This window comes from Monodon monoceros, unplaced genomic scaffold (genome assembly GCF_005190385.1).
Source record: "Monodon monoceros isolate NGI ecotype Baffin Bay Population unplaced genomic scaffold, NGI_Narwhal_1 Super_Scaffold_4, whole genome shotgun sequence".
Classification (NCBI taxonomy): domain Eukaryota; kingdom Metazoa; phylum Chordata; class Mammalia; order Artiodactyla; family Monodontidae; genus Monodon; species Monodon monoceros.
Window position 1 is genome coordinate 66,613,258 of NW_021703781.1, and position 23,757 is coordinate 66,637,014.

Consider the following 23,757-nt stretch of genomic DNA (forward strand, 5'->3'; position numbering starts at 1 on the left):
GACTGAAAGTTATCTGGGCCCATATGGTCCTCAGGGATGAAAGTTCTGCAGCCTTCCAACCCACTGTACTTAGTGAAGACGAGAAGACACACGGTCGGCTGCCCGGGTCATAGAGCCAAACACAGTTCACCTGAAGAACAAGCCAGTTCGACTTAGGGTTTGAGTTTCTGGGAAATGGGAACCACTAAGCTCTTCAGATTCCATTAGGACCACCAGAATGATACTTCCTCATTCACGGGGGATTCTGCATCCCGTCTCCTGGACTGGTGAGCAAGGGCTGCTGCTCGCGCATCACAAGGCTTTTCCCTGCCTGGAAACAAAAGGGCTGATCCCTTACCTCACATGGGAATAGGTGCATTATTTTGCTAAATCATGCATCCTCCCCCCCTCAAAATCAATCCTAGCTAGCACAGACATGCAGGATTGCCAAAATCAAGAGGTCAGCCAGGAAATAATTATGGTGCAGACTCAATTCCAATTCAATAACTTCACTGGTGAAAAAAACAAAACAAAACAAAAAAAAAACAAACCTTGCAGCATAAAGCCTGCCAAAGTCAATACATTAGATCCATGTGTGTGTAGCAGAAGAGTTCCCAGGGTGGGAACCCAGAGCTAATGCTTCAATATTCCATGACCCTCCTGGGCACATCTGCTGCCTGGGTTTTAGGAGACCTGCTTTTCCTTTTCTCTAAATAGAGGGAGAGCTTCCACCATCACCCTGTCTGTGCCTCACAGATAAGTCTCTTGCGTTTAGCATACCGTCCCATAGCCATTTTGTTTTGCACCAAAATTCTTCACTGACTTCTGCCGCCCCTCCAGATGGCTGCAGGCATGACCACACCAAGACCTCAGATGCTATTTACAACCTGTGATGGCCAACCACATGCTTGATCGATTCTTCATCTTATACCACAGTGTCACAAATGGCTAGTGTTTGTTTTAAAGTCAGCTTTCTGGAGGTATAATTTACACAAAGAAAGAAAAAACCAAAAACGCTTCCCTGTTGACTGTACAGCTCTAGAACTGTGCAACCACCACCACTATAAAGATGCAAAAAAAAATGAAGATTTGTATCATTCTAGAAATTTCCCTCCTGCTCCTTTGTGGTGAACCCCTTGTCCCAGCCCTGGCAGCTACTGACCTGTTTCCCTTTCCGACAGTTTTGCCTTTTCCAGAAAGTCACATAAGTGGAATCATGCAGTGTGACTGCAGACTTTTCAAGTCTGGCTTCTCTCCCCTAGGATAACTGGTGGATATCCTTCGTGGTTAGTTGCAAACGGCTAGTTTTTAAGCTTTGGGCTTCTGCTTTCTTGTCAAAGAGACAAAATAACTGGCTCTAGTTCGTCTTTGCTACGGAGCAACCACATGTTCGATTTAGAGCCTTTTAATAAAGCTGAGGCCTGGGAACAAGGCGATCCACCATCTCGGGTCGGCCCGGGACTAAGGGATTTCCTGAGACTTGGCACTTTCAGTGGCAAAACCAGGAAAGTCCCCGGCGAACTGGGACAGCTGGTCACCCTCCTTGGGAAAGGCACCTCCACCGGCAGGAATGCACATGGCCCCGCTCAGATTCCTTCTGGGAGAAGCAGGCTGCTCTCTCAGAGCTAACAGCTAACCATCCTTCCTCCGTTTAATCAGGAGCAGAAGGCCAATTTGCTGGGGCACAGCTCACCACACTCAACAGGCCTGCTGCTGTCTTTGATATCCCTGGGGGGGGTTCAAGGAAGTGAGAGGAGAACTCAGGGGTCTGTTTAGGAAACAACAGAGCAGGGCTTCTGTTGCTGTCGGTGCCCCTCCCTGCTCCTCCCTGAAATTTAAGGCCCACGGAGAGACGGGACGTGAAAATACAATACGCTGGGCTCATCTGGTTTTGCACCAGTGCAGCACGACGTCCAGGGTAACGCAGGCTCCGACATTTTCTACACGTTCTCCCTACTCCCTCTCAATGGAGTTTTTCGTTAGTTTGTTTTAAGACCAACTAGGGAGAAGGTGAGAGCCAAGTGACAGAAAATTAGTAAAGAGCTTGAAGTTCTAGTTAGAATTTACGGGTCTCTCCTATATAAACTTACTGAGACAGCAAAGAAGTTCCTTGCCCAGCTCCTTTCCAGCTGACCTCAAGGGGATTACACAGATGCTCTGAGAAGCTAGGCTGCCTGGGAACAGGCCGAACATCCCCAGCTCAGAGCTCCCAACAGCTTCGCAAAGCATGTGATGGGCACAGCTGGTGCCCAAATTAACGGTGAGGAACCACCCAACCCCCAAGAAGGCAGGAACTGGTGGGGCCAGGACGACATCACCGAGGTTTCAGGGTATTTGCTCCCCTGAATTAATACAACATTGCCCCTTACAAGTACAGCACAGAAGCTCTTAACAATTATTCCATCAAGCAGCAGTTAGTAATCATTATCCTCACTCGTACAGGTGAGGAGACAAGGCCCAGAGACATTAATTGACTTGCCCAAGGTCGCACAGCGAGTTAGTGGCAAAGGTCAGATTAGAACCCTGAGCCCCGGAGTGCCCAGGCTGGCGCCCAGCTCCACGAGATCCCTCAGCCATCGGTCCAGAGCATGGGCAGAGCCAAGTCTGTGCCCTCGGGAGCCCTGGAGGCCAGGTGAGCTTCTGCAGAGGGCACAGGCAGGCTCATACTCACAAGCAGAAACCTGCAGCATCCTTCTCTGTACCACCAGACAGCAACACCCCTGTGCTGGAACAGACAGAAACAAGGCTCAAGTCGGGAAAGCCAAGGGTGGCCACTGCTGGCTTGCATCTCCACTTCTGGAATCTGGCTTTGAGATCATGCCTCATTTCCCTTTGTGACCCAGGGCTGCTCCTGAGGGCCGGAACCTGAGAGAGGAGGCACTCCTGTTGCCTGCAATTCCTTCCTTCCTTCCTTCCTTCCCCCATCTTGTCTCAGGCACGCACTATGTGCCTGGCAGTGCACTAGGGGCTGAGGGGGAGGGATCCTTGGAGGAGAGAGATACCCCTGCCTTGAAGGGGCTTCAGGGGAGACAGACACAGAGGCATATAATGATAAGACAACGTGACTTTAATTCAACAAACAGTTTTTGAGCACTTAACGATGTGCTACACCTAAAATAGTGAGGGAACACAGAGCAACTCAGGGGAGGCTTCATGGAAGAGGAGGCATGTGGGCCAGGTCCTGAAGACGGAGGAGAGTTTCACTGAGTGGCTAATCCCTTCCTGGCTAAAAGGACGCTGATCAGGAATGAGCCTGAAAACTGCTCCTAGAACTTCTTTCTAAATAAGCCCTTGTTGTTATTAGAACAGGAATCTACCCTTTAGAAACTCACTTCTCAGGGATCTCTTATCTTGGTTGTGACTTGCTGAGTTGTTGCTTAATCTCTTTCAGCCTCAGTGGATCTGTCTCTCAAATGGAAGCGAATAATCCTGCATTTCAGAGAGTGGCTCCAGGCTTTGGAGACACGTTCACACAAAGGTCCTTGAGAAACAAATTCCTCACATGTCCGATGGCATTCTCTTTCCCACCAAAGCTGCCTTTCTCCACTCTCAACAGGAAATTGGTTTTATTTATAAGAATCACAATCCTAAACTGGAGTTTGCTGGGCTGCCCACATTCCCTCCCTCATTTTCCTCCCCTCCTCAAGACATATCCTCCCTCCAGAGATTCCTCAGCAACCACAGAGCAAGTAGCATTGAAGAGTGCTCGGAAAACCTGATGGCCAAACACTGGGGGGTGTTTTCTAGAAGGGAAAACTGAGGCCTGGACAGCTCAGCATCTCGCCTGACCAAGCAGATCCCTTGGGACTCCCGGTTCCCAAGCTGCTGCCTCTTCCTCGCACCCTGACTGTTCTCCCTTCCATTTCAGCCTGGGTTCTGGGCAGACGTGCCATCCTCCCTTGGCTTGGGGAAAGTCTCCCTTCTCTGGATGACAGAAGTCTTTAGAGAAACATTTCCCATCATTAAAGGGATTTGGAAGAAAACTGGCACAGCTTCCTTAGCTTTGAAGCTCCTTGGCCCCTCCCGGCCCTTTAATGGTCCTTGGAACCAGCCCAGTTCCCAGAGCTCCCGCCCCTTCAGAAGAGGGGAAGGGCCGAGAGCAGAATTCCCCCACCCCTCCCGGCCTTTCAGCACCAAGGGTGACCTCTCAGTATTTGTTTCAGACCATTTCATTGCCAAGGCATCAAGGGCTCCCACACAAAGAGCTTCAAAGTCAGGAGGGCTTGGGGGTCAAGTACAACCACGAGCAAACCCTGAGCTTAGGATTCTGAAGCATCACATTGGAGACTGTTTTTCAGCAGCTTCCCCACAGCCTTTTAAAGCCCATAACAGCTTCAGGTGAATTACATTAGATTTCTGTAGGTATCACAAGATTTGGTTAAACCACATCATGGGAGTATGGAGGGGGTATCCGTCTCACTCCACACGCGCTCTTAGTTTTCCAGGTGAGGAAAGTGTTATATAATTATCTTTTTTCAATGGTTCTCATTGTTGGCTACACACTAGAATCACCTAAAAAACACGCTTAAGCCGAACCCTTAGACCAATTAAATCAGAATGTCTTGGGTGGGGTCTATGCATCCATATTTTTTAAAGCTCCCTGGATGTTTCCCACATGCGTCTAAAGTTAAGACCCTCTGCTTTAAGTAGAACTTCAACTGGGAAAACCTGAGCTCCTAGACATGGAAAAACAACACATTCAGATGATTCTTCTGAAGGTGAAATGAATATTATCAATCTGTTTATCTCTTTTAATTAGTTTTCCTTTTTTGGACCTTCCCTGACCACAGATCTCATGATTCCCACATAAGCTTTCAAGTATTTTTACTGGCTTGACTCTTCACAGCTCATCTCTACCTTCCAGTACCCTAGAACCAAGTGCCCTCTCCCGAAAATCAGGTGATATGATTCAGAAACCAAAGAATACAGGAAAAGAATGATACACTTTCAACCAATTACTGTGATCCAAATTAAAGTGACTATCTCAACCTTGCATGTTTGTATCCAAGTGTGACACAATTTCAGGAAGCTTTGGCATGGACTTCCAAGTGCAATACCACAGACAGTAGGTCAGTCACATTTGGCCCTGGACACACTCACCAGCTGGAAGAGCAGTAGGAACCAGAGTCCTTGACCACATGGTGTGAATTCAGCCAGTGGGCTTATGCACAGTGATACAAGGATGCCCTTATGAGATTCATAAATATGTAAACACCCAAGGATGGGAACGGTCTCAACGTACCCCGCAGGGCTTAGCACAGCTAAGACAACACCAAAGAGATTCACGTACAAGACACAACAATTCTACCATCACTTTCTAGGACAACTCTTATAAAAGCTCCACCTCTCTGGGGAAGACACCCTCACCTACTGCCTCCACCACCACCTTGTTTTTGCTTAAGAGAATCATGGCTGTCTCCAGAATGGCTTAGAAGGGATGAGGAGAAAGCCTGGAAATGTTTCTGCATTACACACAGGGTGATATTCCAGTCTTTACCTCCAGACGTCTCTTTACCTCTTACAGAACAATGGAAAGTCAGCCCAGAGCCTAAGAATGATAGGCTGGTTTTGGAGATGCACAATATGTGACATGTAGGCTGGGGAACGTGGAAAACAGTTTCTCCTACGTGGACTGATCTGTGAGATTTACAAATGAGAGAAAACATTTTGAGAATCTGGAGATGGTGATGAGGCATTCAACCTATTTGTGAGGAGAGAGAGCTCAAAACTGGGAACTTAGAAACATAGAAGGAGACATTTAAATAACAAATTTTAAAAGCGTCACAGACAATTCTTTACAATTTTTACCTATGTTCTGAGAGCCCAAGTATACCTTGCTCTTCCATTTAATTTTGTTGTTAAAACCACCATACCTAGTCATTCCATAATTATTCAATCTTACCAAAAAAAAACAAACATCCCTCACTCTCTGACAAGCAAGAGACTACAGATACTAGTAAGAGTTGCACTGGTTAATGGAAGATTGGGTCCAACATGCTTAGTTTTGCACAGATCAACTTTTCAAGTCAATGACTGTTCAAAGCACAACTCAGCTTCTCCAGTGAAGGGGGGATTCTACACCCCTGGTGAAGCGGGGGACCCCCAAACTCCCCGGCTTAAAGGTCTAGTAAACATATTAGTAGCATTCAGCAGTGAAGCCTGGAGATTTTTCTCCACAGTCAAACCCTAAAAGATGAGCTGGATTAGCCTCTGCAGTCCAGATAATTCTCAGATGCATTTGCTTATCACTCGCTGTGCTTGATTTACTGCAAAATGAGGAGGCAGATACATGTGTTACCAGAAACATAAACACTCTGAACGGGAAACTAAATTTCCTTCAGTTGGCGAAAACCTCTCAGAGATCTTTGAGGGTGGGAGGATGTTAAACCCCCAAGAGGAAAAGAGAAGAAGACCTTCTCAGGTTAAGGGCCAAGTCAAAAGCTATTAATACAAAAACCTTCTGATAATAACTGGGCATTTGGAAAGACAACGCAAAATGTTATCATTTGGCCTAACTCAGAAGGACTAATATACTGATTTGATAAAGTAGCTTACAACCAGGACCTTAAATCAGCAGCTAACACAATTCAGGAAGGGCAGACTCTGAGCTGGAAGTGGCCCTCAGGGAGGCGACTCAAGTCTCGAATTCCCTGGGAAGGTCCCTCCCAAAGGGCGGAGGGGCCCCAGCCGGGTGGGGAGCAGCAAATTACAATTTTAGAAGGAGAGGGCCTGTGGCTTCCTCAAGTGTCCTGAGACTACCGAAGCACGCACTCAGGCACAAAACTGATGTGATCTCAGCAGAATCTGAGACCAAAAACCACCCGCTTAGAAATGTGAGAGAGGCTCCAGGGAGGGTTCACAGAAAACGAAAAAAGAAAGGTTGTCAACTAATTTAACTCGGTCTCCCCAGCTGGCTTCTGTGCTCCTGGCAAAGACCCTTCCTTTACATGTGAAGCCCTGCCCAAGATTTAGTTCTTTCACCCTCACCTGTAACCAGGTGACCCAAATAAGGAAAAAAAAGAGAAAAATCAAAAGATACAACTAGTTTAGGGGACCAAAGCTGAGCCCTAAAAGTTTGTCAGTTCAGAAATGAGAAACCACTGGAGTGAGATTCCTTGGGAATCTGAGCGGCCTCCTTTATTACTCTCTCCCAGGGGGAAATAAATATAGAAACAGTATTTCCTTTTGCAGGTTTGGCAGAGACGAGTCCAGGACGAGAAAGTGCAAGAAGCTTTCCCAAAGGAAAGGAGCTGGCGGAGGGGTCCGGGGGGGGGGGGTCCCCGCAGCGTCATGCTTAAGGGGCAGCTCTTTAACCTCCTTTTCCAAACGATGTGCAATCCGAGGCTTCTAGACTCCAGCCCCGGCGCTCTAAGCACGGGAGCGAGTCGGGCACAACCAGCACACCAGGGTTTGGCCGAGATCCCCGGCCCAGGCCAACCCCAAAACTTGCCCAGCTGATTACGAGCTAAGCCCTTGGGCTGAGACGCGCTCCACCTGCCGGGCACCCCGCTCTGCCCCCAATCCCTGCACCTCGCTCTTGCTTGGGGGTAAAGCAGCGGAGAAGGGCTCGGAGAGAGACAGTTTACCGGGGCAGCTTAACGACTGGGATGGCCCGACCAAGCCCGGAAGAAAGCTGCGCGCCCACCCCCAACTTGCGCCCAAGCGCATCCCCTCGCAGGCTTTCTCCGGGTTTGCAAGAAGCCCTCCACTCCGGCTGGCGCCCGCTCGAGAAACCCCAACTACCTGCCCCTTTGCCACCCAAGCAGCCCCGCACTGTTCCGACCTCACTCGGGAACTCCTCGGCCTCGCTCCATCTTTCCGGGGCGACCGGGGCTTAGAGGGTGGGTCTCCAAGCGCACCCCGGGTCCTCCAACAGGTGAGAAGCCTCGCCACGCCGACCCCGGCCCTCCGCGCCTGGGAGGATCAAAGCTCCCGGGCCGCAGCCGCCACCTAGGAGTCCGCTCTACCAGCCCGCGGCGCCGCTGTGGCCCGGGTCTTCTGCCCAGATCCGGGCTGGGCGGGGGCAGCCGGCCTGGCTCACCTGAGCCCCGGCGGGACGCGAGGCGCACCTGGTGACGCCTCTCGCTATGCCCGGCCTTGCTTTCCGGCGTGGCGCGGGGCGAGTAGGTGTTGGGGGCGCGCCAGCCCGGGACCCGCGTCCTCACCTTTGAACCGCTCCATCTGGGCCGCGGCGTGCGCTCCTCGCGGCTCGGCTCCGGCGCTGCGCTCTCTGCGCTCGGCTCCGCGCCCAGGGCTGCCGCGCTGGCCCCTCCCCGTGAGGTCACGCTCGCGGCGGGACCTCCTGGCGCGCCTGGCGCGCCCGGGGCCCTCGGACCCGGTCCCCTCCCGGCGCGCCGGTCCCGCAGAGGAACTCCGCGGCCGGCCTGGGCGAACCTTCAGCGCTCAAGTCCGTGCGCGCCCCGGGCCCCACTCCCGCGGCCGCGGCCGCTTGGCAGCTGCTTCACGTCCCGGCCCCGGGATGGCGGGAGGGAGACAGAGACGTGCCCAAACCCTGGGGGAGGCCCCGGGGAGGGGCGGGCCTACGAGAGCCGTTCTTCCAGCCGCCGGGCTGCGAACCTACTGCCGAGAGCGGGAGACTGAGGGCTCAGTCAGAAGGCAGATAGGTGCCTAGAGCGCCCCCCGCTCGACCCCCGGGCCCGCGCCCTTTCGCCTTTGGCATTTCTCGGGGGAAGACGTGGGGAGAGCGCTGGGGTCAACTGAGCCCGCCCCCAGTTCTTCGGGAATCGCTCCCACTCTCTCGCAGTCTCTCTGGGCAGCCGATGGCACACACATCTACTTGCTGTCTTTTACCCCAGCCCAGGTTCCCTGGGTGCGTTGTGCCAGGCTCTTCTGAGAAAGACGAGGATTTCTAGAGCCGCCTAGATGAATCGGGGGGGCGCCGGGTTTCTGGGCTGGCGCAGCGCCAGCCGCCCTGGAGGGGTACCATCTCTTCCATAGGGAGCTCAATCGTGGCTCTCACTGCACCCTGCACCACCGCTGCCACCAAGGTCCACACTTCTGTCCTTTACATTTTTTTGTTGTTTTTTGGGGGTTTTTTTTGCCATCGATCCCTCCACTCTCTCACGCCCTCTCAACATGCCCATGTCCTCCCCACCTGCCCCCAAAGAAGATCCATGTTTTCCTTTAAACTTCCATTTTCACTTTAAAATCTCAATCACAGTTTTTTGCTGAACGCCTGGTTTTTCAACATGTCTCCCCCAACTTCCCTGAAGGAACACTTAAGGATGATTTGTTGTTGCTGTTTTCTAAAAGATATCCTAATTCTTCCTTGGAACAGCAGTTAGCTCTGATGTTTGGAAACCTTCTGTCCCAGCAGTCTTAGAAATATTTTTCTCAGTTCCATTAGCAGCTAACATCCATGGAGCCATCCTCACAAACCAGGCATGAGGCTGAGGGCTGTACATGCGCAGCCTTTAATTTTCCCAATAACCCTGTGAATTATTGCTGTCATGTAGCTGAAGAAACTGAGGCTTACAGAGGTTAAACAACTTGCCCAAAGTCACACAGCTAAAAGAGGACACAGCAGGCATTAAGCTCACGTGGTCTGCTTCCAGATGTTTATTCACAAAATTTTCCTGGAGCTCACAGGAAGTACCAGGCTGTCTGTCACTGTCTTGGGGAGCACGCAGGCAAGTGAACAATGATGGCCCAGCCAGGTAGGGGCTCTGATTAGACCCAAGCACAGGGGATTCTGGAAGCCCAGTGGAGGGCCCTGATCCAGCCTGGAAAAGCCTCCTAAGCCTTCTAGAAGAGGGGATGGCTGAGCTGAGTCTTAAAAGATGAGTTAGAGCTAGGGTGGTGACAGGAGAGGCAAAGTGACTGCAGCCTTCCAGGCAGAAAGGACAGTGGGGACAATGGCAAAGAAGCCACACCAAGGCTCTGTGCCTGAGCACAGGGCGTGAGGGAGATGGAAGGGCCAAGGCGGACGCTGCGGTTTCCAGCAACTTAGATGACCAGGTGGTGAGTGTCCCCAGTCAGTCAGTCCTCAGATATTTATTACCTGAGCCCCTGTCAGGTGCCAGGCGCTACCAGGCACTGCAGAGCGTGTGAGTCAGGTGGCCGAGGGACTACTGGTAGGAGTGTGGGGTGGGACGACAAGCAGGAAAGGAGCTGAGCGTCCCTGAGTCAGATGCAGAGAAGTGTTAGCAGGTTGGGATGTTGCGGGCAGAATGTGAAGGGCCCCCAGCATCTCCAGGGGGCTTAGAGTCCTGGATCTGAGCCTTCAAACTCACCCCCGTACATTATTTCAATTCTCGCAGCCACTCTTCCAGGTGGGCCCGGCTCACGGGGGTTCAAAAAATAGGAAAAGTGAAGGTTGCAGCAAGAATGCAAGCATCTCAGGGGACCAGGGGACAGGAAATAGTGTTCAGGGGGCCTTGGGAAGCTGGGACAGGGAACCGGGTCGGGACGGAGGGTGCTCTTGCTTTTTTGTCTTCTCCCTTGTCCCTCCCTTTCCCCATCTTGCAAATGGCCAGGCCTGGTGCCCACCCTCCCATGTACAGTGTCCATCACTGGGTCCCGGGTTTCCTTTCAAGTTCTCAAGAAGAATCTGATCATGTAGCTTGTTGTTTTGAAACCAGCCTCAAGTCTGGTGGCTGGTCACTCTTGGGCAGATTTCAGCTCCAGCTGTCAGCTGGGGCCAGCGGGGAGAGGTTAGATGGTCCAGCCCCACTCAGCAGGGCCTTTGTTCCAGCTGACCCTCCCAGAGGGGTAAGAGCAGGGTTGGCTCTGACTGAGGTCACTAAGTATAAAAGGTAGGGTTAAACTACCTCCATCCTATGAATGAGAGGAGTTAGGGCCTCACCAAAGTCACCAAGTTAGGTAATCTCTCTTTCAGAACTCAAAACTCAGGTTTCCTGATTCCAAACCCTGTGCTGTGTCACACCCCTGAGTTCCGGCTTTCCCGGGGCTCTAACTGGACAGGGCTTTACCCCAGCCAGTCCTCTGGTAGCTGTCTCTGTAAGCACTTCCTGTAACGGCAACCCCTCTCTGCAGGCTGGGGAGGGGGAGGCTCGATATCCCTATCATGCCTACTCCCTCCCCCCCCCCCCCCCCCCCCCACCCCCCTACCCACCCCCTGGCTCCAGCCCGTTAATTACCTCTTCCTAAATCCTCTCTAGTTTATCACGGAAACTTGGCAAATCCCAGAGCCTCTAGACAAACAGAAATCAATCGGAAATGTATGCAGAGTGAATTTAAAATGGGACTTCACTGCCCTTTGCAAGAATGAAACCGAAACACTACTTCAAACCATCAGTAGGAATCAGGCCTCTGGAAAGCTCAGTACTGTTTCCCCCTCTCTCCAAGTCCTGGGTGTGGTTTAACCCTGTGTCTTCAGTCACTTTGCAACTTCCACAAAGGAGCCACTCACATTCAAATTATAATTCATTGAGTTTCTGGCCTCAGGGATCAGACAAGCTGGTTTCCTTCTCAACCTTCTGAGGGCTATGACCGACCCCACCCCATACCATAGGATCCCAAATGGGCTGTTCTGTTGCAGGCAGTCCTGAAACCAAACTGAGTACCCCCAGCCTGGAGTGTAGGTGGTGGGTGGGCGTGGGGTGGAGGTGCACCGGGCCCTCTGGGTGTGCAGGTGAAATTGTCGGCGACACAGATGACTGAAGGGCTGCTTCTCCCTTAATTCCTAAACCAATTCTCGGCACCAGACAGCTTTCTTCAACCGCAAAGGGGTTGAGGCTGTTGCCAGCTGGGGCAATGAAGAGGGGAGCCCAGTTTTACAAGATTTATCCTGTTTGATTCTCACAACCATCCAGGCAGCCCATACTATTTCCCCTTATGTCACACATGGAGAACCTAAGTAACTTGCCCAAGGTCACCACTGGGCAGGACCCAAGCCAGTCCCATTTGAACAGCATCTCTGACCCAACTACCGAGGAGTAGAAATGCTGCATCCTATGGTACTTCTGTGTTTAACTTTTTGAGGAACCACCAAAATATTTTCCCCAGTGGCTCCACCATTTTACATTCCCACCAGCGATGCACACGTGCTGCAATTTCTTCACCTCCTCACCAACACTTGTTTTCCATTTTTTAAAATTACTCCCATCCTAGTGGGTTTCTTTATTATTTTAAGTCTCTGAAGTCAACATGGCATGAAGTTAACATTTCTTAAATCTGAGTCGTTGCTACAAGAGTGTATTTTATATTATACAGTGAGGACCGCTGGCTGGAGTTCAACCCTCTCGGAGTTTTACATTTGAGGAAACCAAGGCCTGGAATCTTGAAGTAGGAAGTGTTCATTCAATATTCAGGTGATTGAGCCTCTCAGCCAGCATGTTTGAAATACTCCAGAATTTAAAAACAAAAGAAAACCATAAATATTTGGCCTATAGAAAGCAAGCAAATCTAGGCTGAGAGCGAGTAGATAGAGGCGAGGAGAGTGGGGCGGTCGGAGGAGGGGGATTCCTGGGTGCCCCTCTGGTTGGACTCTGTGCCAGAGCCCACAGTGGGTAGCTTGATAGGGAAAAGCAGGAAGTGCCAGTGCCACTCCCTGGTCTCCTGGTGCCCTTACCTCCACAGCAGGGCTGGCACAGCAGAGGGATACAGGCCTACAAACTGGGGAGAATGTGAGCTTTTAGCTGCACCTCTAGGAAATCTTCAGCTTAGAAAAAACAATCCTAGTCTATTCTGGTCAATATTCCTATAATGATTTGATTTCTATAAAGGGGCTATTTATGTTTATAACTTTCCTTAAAATATTCCTATCAGGTAGAGTAGACGAAAGGTGACTTTCCGAAGATCTACGTAATTGAAGATCAAAGAATCCAAGAATGTCCCTTTGGAAGTAGTTGGACACAGGACCCCTTATTTCATACCAGAGAGGCCTGTGATTCCAGGAGCAGGTCTGCTTGTCCAGGTCATGCTGGGGGTCAAGGGCTCATGGCCCAGGGCCCATGGCTCCTCTGGGCCTCCCTTCTGTGGTCTGAGCGTCCTGGGCCCTCCTTGGTCCCTAGGACCGTGGATGGGCAGGGCTGCTGGGTTTCCTGACTCCGTGTACAAAGGTCACATTCTGTTCTCACAGCTCTGCGGTGCCAGCTGGGCCGCACACTTCCTCTCAACTCTGGAAAAGCACACTGGAGGTTTTCATAAACGACTCCCACACCATCCCCATTCTGATGTGCCGCCCCCCACTCTCCAGACAGATCCAGGATTGACTCTCCTTCATCACCTTTCTCCCTTTCCTCCTGAAGTTAGCTAACAGGTAAGATTCTCAAACGCTCAGCTGGGTCTTCTCTCCAGTAAATTGGGACTGTGGGAGTGAAAGGACACATTCTCCGGTCATCTTCCCACTGAATCGGAGGCTCTGAAACTCGGTGGACACAAGCATCCTCGCTCTGTCTTTTCCTCTCTCCGTGTTGTCGCTCCTAACACTTGCCCCAGCCCATCTCTAGGCCCTTTGCCTCCCATTTCCTGCCTTGATTCCCAGTCCATCGATGCAGAACATTTCACAGCTGTCTGGAAACTTGGAATCAACAGCGAATACAACCGTGTGACCTGACGCTCGGGATGCAGGAACCCAGAGAGGTGCCAGCACCAACCCAAGAGGGCCAGCAGCTGGCAGGTGGCACCAGAGCCCAGACACAGTATCCAGCAAGAGCTCTTCTTCCAGCTGCTTCTGCTCAGGGCTTGGCTGCCCTTTCTCCTGGGTAGTCCTAACCCTGTGTCATCCTGGATCATACAGTAGCCCTGACACTTGCCTCAAGTCTGGTGCCTGGGCAGTTGTCAGGGTCTTGATCTTGGATTCACTTCCTTGATTGTTTTTGCTGACTCTTCCCGTGGTTGCTAAGATCATCCTTTCTCAGATGAGGCTCAGAGAGAAATGCAGCTGGACCAGAACTGGCAGCCCCGCAGGTTCTTCAGAGTCCCCAGATAAGGCCACCTTGCAGAGGAAGCATTCATTTGTGCCTGGAAGCAGAGTACTTCCTGCTTCCTTTCCTGAACTCCCTTCCCCTGCAGAGTCCCAGCTGTCCTTCTAGACCCAGCCCAGAGGCCTTTCTCCTCCATCCAGTCTTCCCAGAATGTTTCGAAAGGACTGAAGGATTGAAAAGATTCTTGAACTCCTGTAACACTTCCCCCCTCCCCCCCCAGATCCATTTCTCATTTAATAACAGAAAAAAATGACTGTCTTTTTAGGTCTGAGTCTCTCCAAATAGCCTGTAGGATCCTGTGAGCAGGAACTCAGTATAGGCCCCTAGATAGCCCACCAGTCAGGACTGGCAAGTCTTGGGTGCCTGGGATTTAGAGATTGGTTGTGGGCCCACAGATCCTGCCACAAGCCCACAGCCGCTCACGCAGGGGCAGCCACCTCTCTGCAGTCGGTGCTTCCCCAGCACTGCGCTACCAACAGGCTTAGCTCCCCAAGGCCTCTTGGGGCTGCCTGGGCCCCATACCAGGCCAGAACAGCTCAGCCTGTTAATCCTTCTCCATCTAGCAAGGCTGAGCTTCTTCAGACTCTCGTTGCTGGGTTTCAGAATCCACTCTCTCCCGGTTGACATGCCAGGTGACTCTTCTTCCCACTCCTTGGTGTACTCTTCGTGGATCCCTTTCCAATGGTTGGATGAACGGAGTGGAATTTTAAGTCTTTTCCCCCAAAGTCACTGATTGGGGTAAAGGATAGCAATGGGAAGTCATCACTTAGAGGTTGGCTCAATCTTGCGGAAACAAGATTCCATTAGTATTTAAGGCAAAGTGGGCCCGCACTGATGCAGCTTCTGCCAAGCAGTCCCAGGGCAGGCAGGAGTGGGGAGGAAGGCCGTCCGGAGGGCACAGGCGCATCTCTGTGACCCTGATCCAAGAGCCTTCCCCAGCAGGTCCTGTGTGCTGCTTCCAGCTCACCATTCTGCCTACCCTTAGACTTGGTTTTTCTTTAAAAGTACCAATTTCCTTAAAAGTACCCATTTTCAAGGTTGGTAACGGATGTGGTGAGAGAATAACTGACCCAGAGCCACAGAAGCAGGACTGGGGCTGGACTCTGGGTCTCCTGATTCGCAGGCAGAGCTCTTCATGCTGCAGTCACTGTGCTGAGGGTGAAAGCAGGTCTGAACTGGTTCCTCCAGGATGGGAAATGTTGCCACATCGGCCAAGGCCCCTGGTCCTGTTCCGCTCAAAGATGGCCTTTCTAGAGCCCCATACACCGGGCTCCTCACTATGGGTACAGCCTAGCACGTAGAATTGTCCGCAAATCCTCCTGAAAGAGTGAAGTACTCTCCACGACAGTGATTGTATCCCTGAGCGGACAAAAATTTGTTCTTGGGGTAGGGTGAAAAAAATCTTACAGTGTATAACTAAACACACACACGCATAGTATATAAACAGATATACAGTCTATCTGTGGGATTAAAATTTCACGGGGGAGTAAGATCTCAGCCTATTACAATGTGTGTGTGTGGGTTTCCCCACACCTCCAAGCAATGCTCTGACATCAGCTGGGTATCCTACAATTCAACTCCATTCTGACACCATCTACCTGGAGATAGCATTAAATCCCACAGGTTAAGGGCTCGGTCCTACAAGACTGCGCGCCAAGCCCTTCCCTGGCCCCAATCCCCACAGCTTCAGATGCCAATCCCAAGTTCAGGTGATCACATGTACTTCTGATCAACTGCCTATGTATTGGTAGCTCCCACAACTTTCTCCTCAGGTTTGATTTATTTGCTAGAGTGGCTCGCAGAACTCAGGAATACATTTTACTTACTAGATTACCAGTTTATAATAAAAGGATATAACTCAAGAACGGCCAGGTGGAAGAGATGCATAGGGCAAGGGATGGGGGAAGGGCACAGAACTTCTATGCCTCTCCCAGCTCACCACTATCTCCACATCTCCAGGGATTCATGCAGACAGAAGTGCTCTGAACCCTTTTCTTTTGGGTTTTTATGGAGTTTTCATTACATGGGTATCATTGATTAAATCATTGGCCACTGGTGATTGATTCAACCTCAAGCCCTTCTCCCCTCCCCGGAAGTCAGGGGGTTGGGACTGAAAGTTCCAAACCTTCAGTCACATGGTTGGTTCCCCTGGCAACCAGCCCCCATCCTTAGGAACTTTCCAAAAGTCACCTCATTAACGGAAACTCAGGTGTGGTGAGAGGGGGTTGTTATGAGTATCGAGACACCTCTATCACTCTTATCACTTAGGAAATTCCAAGGGTTTTAGGAGCTCTGTGTCAGAGATATAAATTTCTTGTCATAAATCACAATATCACAAGGAGAAAATGTCTACAAAGGTGGCTGGATGGAGGCGACAATGAAAGAAAGGTGAGAAACACCAGAATGTAGGCTCTGGAGTCAAGATTAGAATCTCCCCTCTATCTCTTTCTAGCCGGTGACCTTGGGCAACTTATTCAACCTTTCGGTACCCCAGTTTATCCCTTAGTCAAATAGGAATAAAAATTATACTCATCTCATAGGTTGGCTGTGAGAACTACATGAGATAACACACATAAAGAACTTAGTCCCATGTCTGAGACGTTAGGTCACAACAGGTGTCAGATGCATCTTTCAGATTAAGTGGCTGAAAGTGAGGGCGTCCTCCTCCACGTGATAAGAATCACTCAGGCCTCCTGTGGCAGAGAAAACAGAGCTATGGATTGTTTCAGCCATCACTCTACATGCAGAAGGGTCCTATTCGGTGCTAAGGATTAGAATTGGTGCTAGGATTTCAATCAACCACCCACCCAACCACCCACCCACTCAGGTCTCTGCCCTCCACCTCTCTGTATCTGACACTAAGCATGGCCACCTGGCATTTTATTAGATGATAAATTGCATGAAGTCCTCAAGGGATTCAGAGCCTAAAGGGGTGGCCAGAGTCTCCATCAGCACTGGCAAAAAAGCCTTATCTACGAAGTCAGTACTTCTTAGACATTAACAGGTATAGGAATCACCTGGGGATCTTAACGCTCCGCTTCTGATTTGGAAGGTCTGGAGTGGGACCAGAGAGTTTGCGTTTCTGACAAGCTCCCAGGCGATGTCGATGCCGCTGGTCCAGGACTACAGATTGAGGGGCCAAGTATGCAAGAAGCTGCCCTTTCCCACAGTTAGCCAAACCGAGGAAATGAGGTTCCCCTTTCTCTGCTGATGGCTGCCTATTATTCTGACATGTTTTGGGGCCCACAATAAAGTGTCTAGAAAATTTCACATTGGTAAATTCTGGAACAAAATCTTCAAGGCGAGTTTATCCTGCACCTGGGGTCACGACCGGTCTCTGAGGATTTCGAACACTGAGTCACAATGAGCTCGCTTCAGTGCCCCTGCTGGATCACACAGTTGTACTTGATTTTCTTCCAGGATCAAAATACTTCAGGGCGAGGGAGAGGCAAAGACAGGAGAGGAGGAGAGAGGGGAGAGAGAGAGGAGGAAGTAGTAAAGCGGCTTCCCAACTTCCTTTTGGAAACAGCCTCAGGTAGCCACCATTTCTTCTGGCAGAAACAACTGAGAGAATGTAAATGGGAATCGTTTATAGAGGAGTCTCCACCAGGGCAGAGCATTTGAAACCAGGCCACTACAATTGGACAGTGTCTGGGGATCTCATTCTGTCACTCGATTCGAATTTTTAGTGTAATTCAAGTAATGTTTACGGAAGGCCCCCAAGCAGAAGGGCCTGGGGTGTGGGGTTTGGAGCCAAGAACAGGCAAACAGGCAGTTCCCAGATGGCAAGGAACAACAATCTTTTTTTTTTTTTTTTTTTAATGCATTTGAGGAGCAGTTTCCTCAGCAAAGGAGTAACCTGTTAACACATAAAGATGAACTAACTTGGACGGTTCAGAGAATGAAGCTGCCAGTGGGTTTGACTTGCGGATTTGCTCTTGGATCTGCCCCATTGACCTGAGGGCTCTTGGTAGGATTCACATCCTACCTCACACAAATATTGTCACTCAATTCAGACAACACCTGGGAACATCGAAGTGGTGAGTGTCTTAGAATCTGTGGTCTGCCCAACAGATGGGCCACCTCCGGGGGGGTTGTAAAAGTGGGAGAGCTTGGGAGGCTGGGAGAAAGATTTTCCTGAGCTGGGTCACGTCTTGAGACTCAGTCCTTCAGACTGAAGGGCCGGCGTGTCCTAGTTATCCCACCTCCATCGTTTACGATCAGTGTGACACTGGGCACGGTTCTTTATCTGTAAAATGGGGATAATAATAATACCTACTTCATGAACATGTTGTAAGTATTCTACAGGATGAAGCACACAAAAAACTTCGCATAACATCGGCTATTGAGTGAATCCTCAAAAGTGGGTAGTGGGTACATTTAGCAAGTGCTCAGGTCTCGGGGGGTGGGTGGAGGAGTAAAAGGCAAAGGAAAGAACTAAGAGCTTAGAACGTTGTTTTTCAACAAACGCTTTCCTTCGTGTGCATAGAACCAAATTCATTGCCCTCAATCTAAGCCATAAATGTACATCCCACCTGCCCAAGCTTCTTGCCCACTTCCCACTGGGTTAAAAGCCAACACAGCCACTTCTGAGCCTCTCATGACAGAGCTATGGAGGCACACTGCCCTCGCTCTTGATTTCCACCATCTCCAATCTCCCATCCTTCTGCATCTCCAGCTGACACTTGGCTGGATCTCACTCTTCTCCAAAATCGACTGCATCTTTCTCCACTACATAGCTTTTGTTTTTTACAATAAAAATAAAACTCTGTTCACATCTTTTCAAATTAATTGCCCTTCTTTGTCATTGCATGTATTTTTAATTGTTGTGTTGAATTCCAACTTATTGATTTGTCATTATTTTTATAATCATTCTCCCACGGAGGTATCGGAGTGACTTCTAGATTTCAATATTCTAAATAGAACATCTAAAAACATCTTAATCCAGATTATCTTCTTCCTTTAAAAGAACATTTTTATTGAGATATAATTGACATACCATGCAAATCACCCATTAAAGTGTACAATTTAATGGTTTTTACTATGTTAACAGAGTTGTGCACCCATCACCACAATTAATTTTAGAACATCTTTATCACCCTAAGAGGAAACCTTATACCCATTAGTAGTCATCCCATTCTCCCCACTTCCCCAGCCTTAGGCAACCACTAATCTATCTTCTGACTCTATAGATTTGCCTATTCTGGAAATGGCATATAAATGGAATTATTTAATATTTCCAAAGACCATTCCATTCCATAGTCTTTTGGGCCTGGCTTCTTTCACTTAGCGTAATATTTTCAAGTTTCATCCACGTTGTAGCAGGTATCAGTATTTATTCCTTTGTATTGACAAATAATATTCCATTGTATGGCTAAATCACATTTTATTCATTCATCAGTTGTTGGACATTGGTCTATTATGAATAATGCCGCTATAAATATTCATGTACAAGGTTTTGCATGCACGCACATTTTCATTTCTGTTGGGTGCACTGCATAGTTATGCCCCCAGTCAGGTGTTGCTCTCGTGGTTCAACCCTTTCATATGTTGAGCTCATGCTCTCCTCTCTGCCCCAAACCTGCTCCTCTTCCAAAGTCCACTGCAGGTTCCACCACCTCTCCTGTTGCACAATACAGAAGCTTGGCAGTCATCCTGTATGCACCGTCAGCTCCTCCATCCTCCACCCCACTGCAGCCCCATCCAGTCCAGTTGCAATTCAAATACAAGCATTCCTCAGAGCATGCTTTGCAGATGTTTTAGAATCAATCAGGCCATTAACTCTTTTTTTTTTTGGCTGCGTCGGGTCTTAGCTGTGGCATGCAGGCTCTTTGCTGCGGCGCCCGGCCTTCTCTCTAGTTGCAGCGCCCGGGCTTCTCTCCAGTTGCGGTGCACAGGCTTCAGGGCGCGTGGGCTCTGTAGTTTGTGGCACACGGGCTCTAGTTGAGGCGGACGAGCTCAGTAGTTGTGGTTTGTGGGCTCAGTGGCCCCATGGCATGTGGGATCTTAGTTTTCCGACCAAGGATCGAACCCACACCCCCTGCATTGGGAGTGGGATTCTTAACCACTGGACCACCAGGGAAGTCTCAGGCCATTAGTTCTTTACACACTCATACCCCTCTATTTATACTTGTAGGGTTACTTGATTAATGTCTGTTTGCTCCCTGTTTTATCTCAAGTGCTCAGTATAGTGCCTACTTTATAGCAAGACTGTAAGCCTCTCAAGATTGGATATATGTCACATTTCTTTTATAACATCTCACAGATCTCAGTACACTAGTATTGGCAATAAAAATGTGTTGACTTGAACTGCTTTCATTATCATAATTTTTTACAAATTTTTAATTAAGGTATAATTTATTTACAGAAAATTCAGCCTTTTTGGTGTGCAGTTCCATGGGTTTTGATAAATGTATACAGTCACATGATCACCACCACAATTAAGACACAGAACATTTCATCACCTCCCAGAATTTCCATGTGTTCCTTTGTAGTCAACCCTCTGCCTCCCCTATTCCCATGAAACCTCTGATTTGTGGTTTTCTATCCCTATAGTTTTGCCTTTTCCGGAATCTCATGTAAATCTAATCATATATCTGTAGCTTTTTGATTCTGGCTTTTCTTCCACTTAGCTCATGCATTTGTGCTTCACCTATGTCATCGTAAGAGCTTGTTCCTTTTTATTGCTGAGTACTGTTCCGTTGTATGGAAGAACTACAGTTTGTTTATCCATTCCTCAGTTAAAGAACATTTGGGATGTTTCTAGCTTTAGGCAATGTGAACCATGGCAGTATAAACGCTCATGTACAGGTTTTGTGTGAGCCAAGGTTTTGGTTTTACTTGGATAAGGACCTAGGAGGCGGACTGTGATATCGTGAGATCAATGTATGTTTAACTTTTAAGGAACTGTCAAACTGTTTTCCAAAGCAGTTGTATCATTCTGCATCCCCGCCAGTGGTGTCCAAGAGCCCAGTTGCCCTGCATCCTCACCAGCACTTGATAGTGAGAATTCTTCACATAGATTCCAGTACTTTATGAGATATGTGATTTGCAAATATTTTTTCCCATCTGAGGCTTGTTTTTTCATTCTCTTTATATCTTTCAAAGAGCAGAAGTTCTTACTTTTGATGAAGACCAATTTATCACTTTTTAAATTTTACGAATCATGCTTTTGGTATCATATATAAGAAGTCTTTGCCTAACTCAAGGTCATGAAAATTTTCCCCTATGTTTTCTTCTAGAAAATTTGTAGGTTTAGGGTTTTTACATTTAGGTCCTTGGTCCATTTGATTTCTGTTTTATCTCATGAACTTTTTCATCTGCTTTAGGTCCCAAATCTAACCTACGATATGCTTGCCCACATTGCTCTCCAGCCTTTAAGCTCCTTGAGGGCAGGGATTGTGTTTTCTAAATGTCAATATTTGCATGACCCTGAGAATGAGCTCTCCTTAAATTGTGAGCCCTCAGCACCTCACCTGGCTCACCCTAGTCCCCACCCCTTATTTTATTCATGTTCATATTTTCCATAACACCAAGCATCATGTCTTTCACTTTAGGTACTGAATACATGTTACTGACATTTTAAACATGAGATATTCGAAGGGCTTTAGGCTGCCTATCCCACTTAGAATGAAGGAGAATTAGCACAACTAGGAAAAATCATTTCTAGTCATTTAATCAGCACTGACTGTATGCTGTGCACCTACTGTGCGCCAGATGCTGGAATGCCTCCTGGTGGCCCAGACCTCCAGAAGGGTACTTCATCCTATGTGGCCTTCTTATAGCAGTGCTTATGACATCACCCAGTAAGCAGGAATACAGAGTTGTACAACCAAGCAAAGTGCTCTGATGGGATGTTTTCAAAATCTGAAACACATTCAGGTAGAAAGTATGATAGAGAAATAATGTGTCAGTCCCCCCACGTGGCAGACGTTCTACCTTGAGTTCAAGTGAGGCCAGATGTAAAAAGACAAGGGTCTTTTTACTTGCAGGGCTACTTGTCTCTCGTTTTCCCTCTATTTTTCCCTCTAGTTGCACTTTTCCCCCCAACAGGAAAGAGTTTTCAGGGAACACCCACTTTGTGGCTACCTAGACAGAGAGAAGGGAAGGGGACTTTCCCCATTCAAGGTTTGCAGACTCAAAGGCTGAAGGAAAAACCCAGTTTGTCTGGAAGGTGACTTTCTGACTGTCTCAGGCTGTTATAAGAAAAATATCATGAACTGGGTGGCTTACAAACAACAGAAATTTATTTCGGTCAGTTCTGGAGGCTGGTGATCTGAGACTGAGGTGCCAGCACGGTGGGATGAGGGCCTCACCCAGGTTGCAGACTTCTCCTTCTAACCTCACAAGGTGTAAGGGGCTGAGGGATCTTGCTGGAGCCGCTTTTATTGGGCTGGCCAAAAAGCTCGTTCGGGTTTTTCCATAAGATGTTACGGAAAATCCGAACGCACTTTCTCGCCAACCCAATATAAGGACACTAATCCCACGAGGGCTCTGCCCTCATCACCCGCCAAAGGCCTCACCTTTTGTCAGGTGTGCTGGGGTGGCAGTTAGATTCCCCCTGTGCCTCTGCTCATGTGTTCCGGCAAAGGGGACACAGTAACTTAGGAAGGACAAATCCATTCTCATCTCTGGAAAGATCTTAAAGAACTTTGATGCTTTGACAGAATATTTCGTCCCAGGCTAGAAAAAAAAAAATCTATTTAAATACTGTGTTGTTGTTGTTTTTCTTTTTAAATTACGTAGGTTGAGAAATCGTGAGTTTAAAGCTTAGTGATTTGAACTTAAGCACGTTCTAGAGGCAGGAAAAGACTCATTAAAATAAATTTTATGACCTTGGCATTTTGTATTGTTTAAAAGTAACCAATTACAGAAAATGGAAATGAGATGTCAAGATTTCAATTTTAGTTTTAAAGCAAACCTAGTTCCCTCCTAGTGATTAATAATTAAAATAAACTTCATAGTTCTAGGGAACAACCTAATTTGGGCAATGTTTTTAAAAATTATAATTTGTGAACCACCAGTCCTAGAATCACTTGACAGGCTTGTTAATAATCTCCCCTCCCTCCCTCCCTCCCTCCCTCCCTCCCTCCCTTCCTTCCTTCCTTCCTTCTCTCCCTCCTTCCTTTCTTCTCTCTCTCTCTCTTACACACACACACACACACACAGAGAAGTTACTCGGTCCCCCATTAAATCTATCTGGTGGTGAGGCCTGGGAATTTGCACTCTTAATAAACTCCTGGGATATAGACATTTTCATTCAAGTTTTAAATCACTAATGTATGGGCTCTTTCCCTGTCATGGTAATAACACCCAGTACTAAATACTAATAATACTAACAATAATAATATTTTGCTAACCTTTATTGGGTGTTAGCATGGGCCTGTTTTGAGTGTACCTCATGCATTAACTCATGTAATCCTCTCAGCAACTCCTGGAATAAGCAGCATCTTCCTCCTCGCTATGGAGAGGCAGAAACTGAGGCAGGAGTACCTTGTCCAGGTCGTGCTGCTGGGTAGCGGCTCTGGACTAAAGGAGTTCATGAGGCACAGGGGGCCCCTGATGACCCCAGGGGAGAGGTGAACTCACAGGTCCCTTTGCCCCTGCACGCTGGCAGGTGGACATTTACATCAACGTGTGCTCCGCTTCTAGCCTAGCCCAGGGCTAGGCTCATCCTAAAGAGCAAAGTCCCCTGAGGGAGGAGGAGACATGCTGCCACCTGACTGGCCAGCTCAGTTCTGCCCAGAGGGGCTCCATCCCCAAGGTGGATTCTGCCTGCTTCGGGCTTACCAGCTGAAAACATTCTAACTACGTTGGGCCATTGAGGCCTGCTAGGCGAGTCAACTGATAGCCAGGCAAACGTTGATCT

General features: G+C 48.7%; 1 protein-coding gene across 12 annotated transcripts in view; it reads right to left on the bottom strand.

Moving 5' to 3' along the window:
- Window positions 1-8,362, bottom strand: part of AFAP1L2 (actin filament associated protein 1 like 2) — a 97,943-nt gene extending 89,581 nt beyond the window's left edge. For 7 of the 12 annotated variants that reach the window (XM_029244728.1, XM_029244727.1, XM_029244723.1 and 4 more), the window contains exon 1: window positions 2,651-2,704. In XM_029244728.1, coding sequence (XP_029100561.1) covers window positions 2,651-2,669 — 19 coding nt within the window. In that variant the 5' untranslated portion in view covers window positions 2,670-2,704. Of the gene's footprint in view, window positions 1-2,650; window positions 3,521-8,144 lie in introns of those variants that run through there. The other 5 variants (XM_029244730.1, XM_029244720.1, XM_029244717.1 and 2 more) reach the window with 4 other exon arrangements.
- Window positions 8,363-23,757: the final 15,395 nt, after the last annotated feature.